General features: G+C 46.7%; 1 protein-coding gene across 1 annotated transcript; it reads left to right on the top strand.

Annotated features, from left to right (window-relative positions):
* Positions 1–1,926: 1,926 nt before the first annotated feature.
* Positions 1,927–2,916, top strand: LOC140715751 (C3a anaphylatoxin chemotactic receptor-like). Its single transcript, XM_073028122.1, has one exon. The coding sequence runs from the start codon at positions 1,927–1,929 to the stop codon at positions 2,914–2,916; it is 990 nt and encodes a 329-aa protein (XP_072884223.1).
* Positions 2,917–3,232: the final 316 nt, after the last annotated feature.

Raw genomic sequence — 3,232 nt, forward strand, 5'->3', positions numbered from 1 at the left:
TTGTAAACGTTTTTATGCATATATACAGTGGAAGTGGGTGGCTATAGTCAAAGTACGTCCCTTGGATGACGAGAAGGGGAAATTGATACTAGGTGATAAGGAAATGGCCGAGGCATTGAATGACTATTTGGGTCGGTCTTCACGTTGGAGGACACGTCTAATATGCCAAAAAATGATGTTATGGACGAAATGGGAGATGAAGACCTCGATAAAATCACTGTCACTGAAGAGTTAGCGATGAACAAACTAGATGGCCTGAACATAGATAAGTCCCCTGCTCCTGATGGGCTGCATCCCAGGGTGCTGAGGGAATTGGCGGAGGTTATCGTAGATGCATTGGTAATAATTTACCCAAACTCTATAAACTCTGGGCAGGTCCCGGCGGATTGGAAGACAGCAAATGTCAGGCCACTTTTAAAAGAAGGATGTAGGCAAAAGACGGGCAACGATAGGCCAGTAAACTTAACATCTGTATTCGGGAAAATGCTTGAAACTGTCTTTAAGGAAGGAATAGCGAAACTTCTAGAAGTGAGTGGTTCCATTACACAGAGGCAGCATGGATTCAGAAAGGACCGTTCCTGTTCAACTAACTTAGTGGAGTTCTTTGAGGACATAATGTGTGCAGTGGATAGAGGGGAACAGGTGAATGTCGTATAGTTGGATTTCCAGAAGGCGTTCGATAAAGTGCCGCACAAGGGACTTATAAATAGGATACAGATGAATAGTGTCTGTGGAAGGATATTGGCACGGATAGTGAATTGGCTAACCAACAGAAGGCAGAGAGTTGGTATAAATGGGTGTTTCCCCGGTTGACAGTCAGTGGTGAGTGAGGTGCCGCAGGCGTCAGTGCTGGGCCCGTATCTGTTTACCATTTACATTGACGATTTGGAAGAGATTGTAGCATAGAAAAAAATGCTGATGACACTAAATTAGTGGAAAAGCAAATTGTACAGAGGATATGAAGACCCTACAGAGGCATATTGATAGTTTAAGTGAGTGGGCCAATGTCTGGCAAATGGAAGACCACGTTGGGAAATGCTAGATCATCAACTTTGGAAGGAATAATAGAGGAGCAGCTTATTATTTAAATGGTGAAAGATTGCAGCATGCTGTTGTGCAGAGGAACTTGGGAGTACTTGTGCATGAATCACAAACAGTTCGCATGGATGTACAACAGGTTATTAAGAAGGCAATGGGAATGTTGGCCTTCATTTCCAGAGAGATTGAATTCAAAGGCAAGGGGGCCATGCTGCAACTATACAGGGTACTGGTAAGGTCGCACCTGGAGTACAGTGTGCTGCTCTTGTTTCCGTACTTGAGGAAAGATATACTGGCTTTGGAGATAGTGCAGGGGGGCGTGGGTGGTGTTCACTAGGTTGATTCCAGAGATGAAGGGGTTAACCTATGGCGAGAGATTGAGTCACCTGGGACTATACTCGCTGGAATTCAGAAGAATGAGAGGGGATCTTATAGAAACTCACAAAAATTTTAAAGGGATAGGGAAGTTGTTTTCATTGGTAGGGGAGACTCGAACTAGGGAACATTTAGGGTAGAAGATTTCAGACGGAGATGAGGAGAAACTTCTTTTTTTCCCCAGACAGTGGTGAATCTGTGGAATTCTTTGCCCAGGGAAGCAGTTGAGGCTTCTTCACTAAATATATTTAAAATACAGTTAGTTAGATTTTACATAGTAGGGGTATTAAGGGTCATGGGGATAAGGCAGGTAGATGGAGCAGAGCTTACGGACGGATCAGACATGATCTTATTGAATGGCGGGTCAAGCTCGAGAGGCCGGACGGCCTACTGCTGCTCCTATTTCTTAGGTTCTGCACTTTCCCCTCCCTTCGTTTGCCTCCACTGCACTTACTCCCTCCTTCTTCCATTTGCCAGCCCACTGACCATAATATCTTCCTTCACAGACCCGCTATGTCGTGCTTCGAATATGAATGCTGGGCCCGATGCAATGTCTCCATGCATGCCAATCCGGGAAATGAGCAAGTATCCATTATCGTTTCCAAGGTCATCGTCTCCATCTCCTTTGTGCTTGGCGTCCCCGGCAACGGCGCGGTAATCTGGGTGACAGGATTCAAGATGAAGAGGATGGTCCACGTTGCGTGTTTCTTGAATCTCGCCGTGGCGGACCTAATCATCTGCCTTACCTTCGCCGCTGGGATGTTAATCGAAGAACTACGACACTTAGGTATCAGAAGGGACATTCAGATGATTTTGTTCTACTTCGTCATGTGTTTCAGTTGTTCCGCCGCCGTTTTTTTGTTGATTTTGATCAGCACCTTCCGCTGCCTCTCTGTCACTCGGCCAATATGGTTTCGACTGCACCTTAGAGACTATCGGGCGGATTCTGCTTGCAAAGTGGCCTGGGGCCTTGCTTTCCTCGTCGCCCTAATCGGCACACTGCATGAAAAGTTCGAGCTGGAAATCGAGTATGAAACCAGGGGAATATGGAATGTAAGTTGGGCCATCAGTATTTTCGGCATCCCAGTTCTGATTATGGCCGCTTGCAACCTTGTGATTGTCTGGAAGCTGTACACGGACAAATTCGCCATGTCCAGTAAGACTATCTACCTCACCTTGACCGTGGTCGCAGCCTTTATCATCTGCTGGCTCCCGTTCCACTGCTGCAGCGTAGCCAAATCCTTTTGCAATGATCCCACGATCTTCTGTAAGGTATCATGCAGTCTGGTCTGCTTCAACAGCGCTCTGAACCCGTTTCTCTACGTCTTCGTCGGCCGCGACTTCTGCTTGGTTTTCAGACGCTCAGTGGCCAACTCGATCAGCCTTGCTTTCACCGAAGAAGGGCAACAGTTAGAGAACTACCGTCCTGATATTACTGTCACCACCGTGACGGGATTCGGAGGGACCAACTACGCTGACCCTCAGGGGAGCGAGGTCCCTTGAGCACGAAGAAGTAAGACCTTCAGCAGCAAAGGTGTTCCCTTAGTGGAGATATCTATTCCCTATTAGCCCCACGCATTCTGATCCAGGCAGCACCCACTCCAAAACCTTCACATCCACACAGTAATGGAGCAACTAGCACTGCAGACAATTCTCCAGATGTGGTCTTTGCACGTTTCATACATTTACGACATTACTCCCAGACTTTTATATTCAATGTGACGACAAATGAAGAAGAGTGTCTTCAAAATGTCGTCTTCAGCGCTACATGTACTGTACTTGCAGGCAAGGACCCCTCTGTACATAAAATGAGGGAGCT

The sequence above is a fragment of the Hemitrygon akajei genome, chromosome 24 (assembly GCF_048418815.1).
Source record: "Hemitrygon akajei chromosome 24, sHemAka1.3, whole genome shotgun sequence".
Taxonomy (NCBI): Eukaryota; Metazoa; Chordata; class Chondrichthyes; order Myliobatiformes; family Dasyatidae; genus Hemitrygon; species Hemitrygon akajei.

Coding starts and splice junctions, on each gene's coding strand:
- LOC140715751 (XM_073028122.1), top strand. CDS start 1,927: ATGTCGTGCTTCGAATATGAATGCTGGGCCCGATGCAATGTCTCCATG.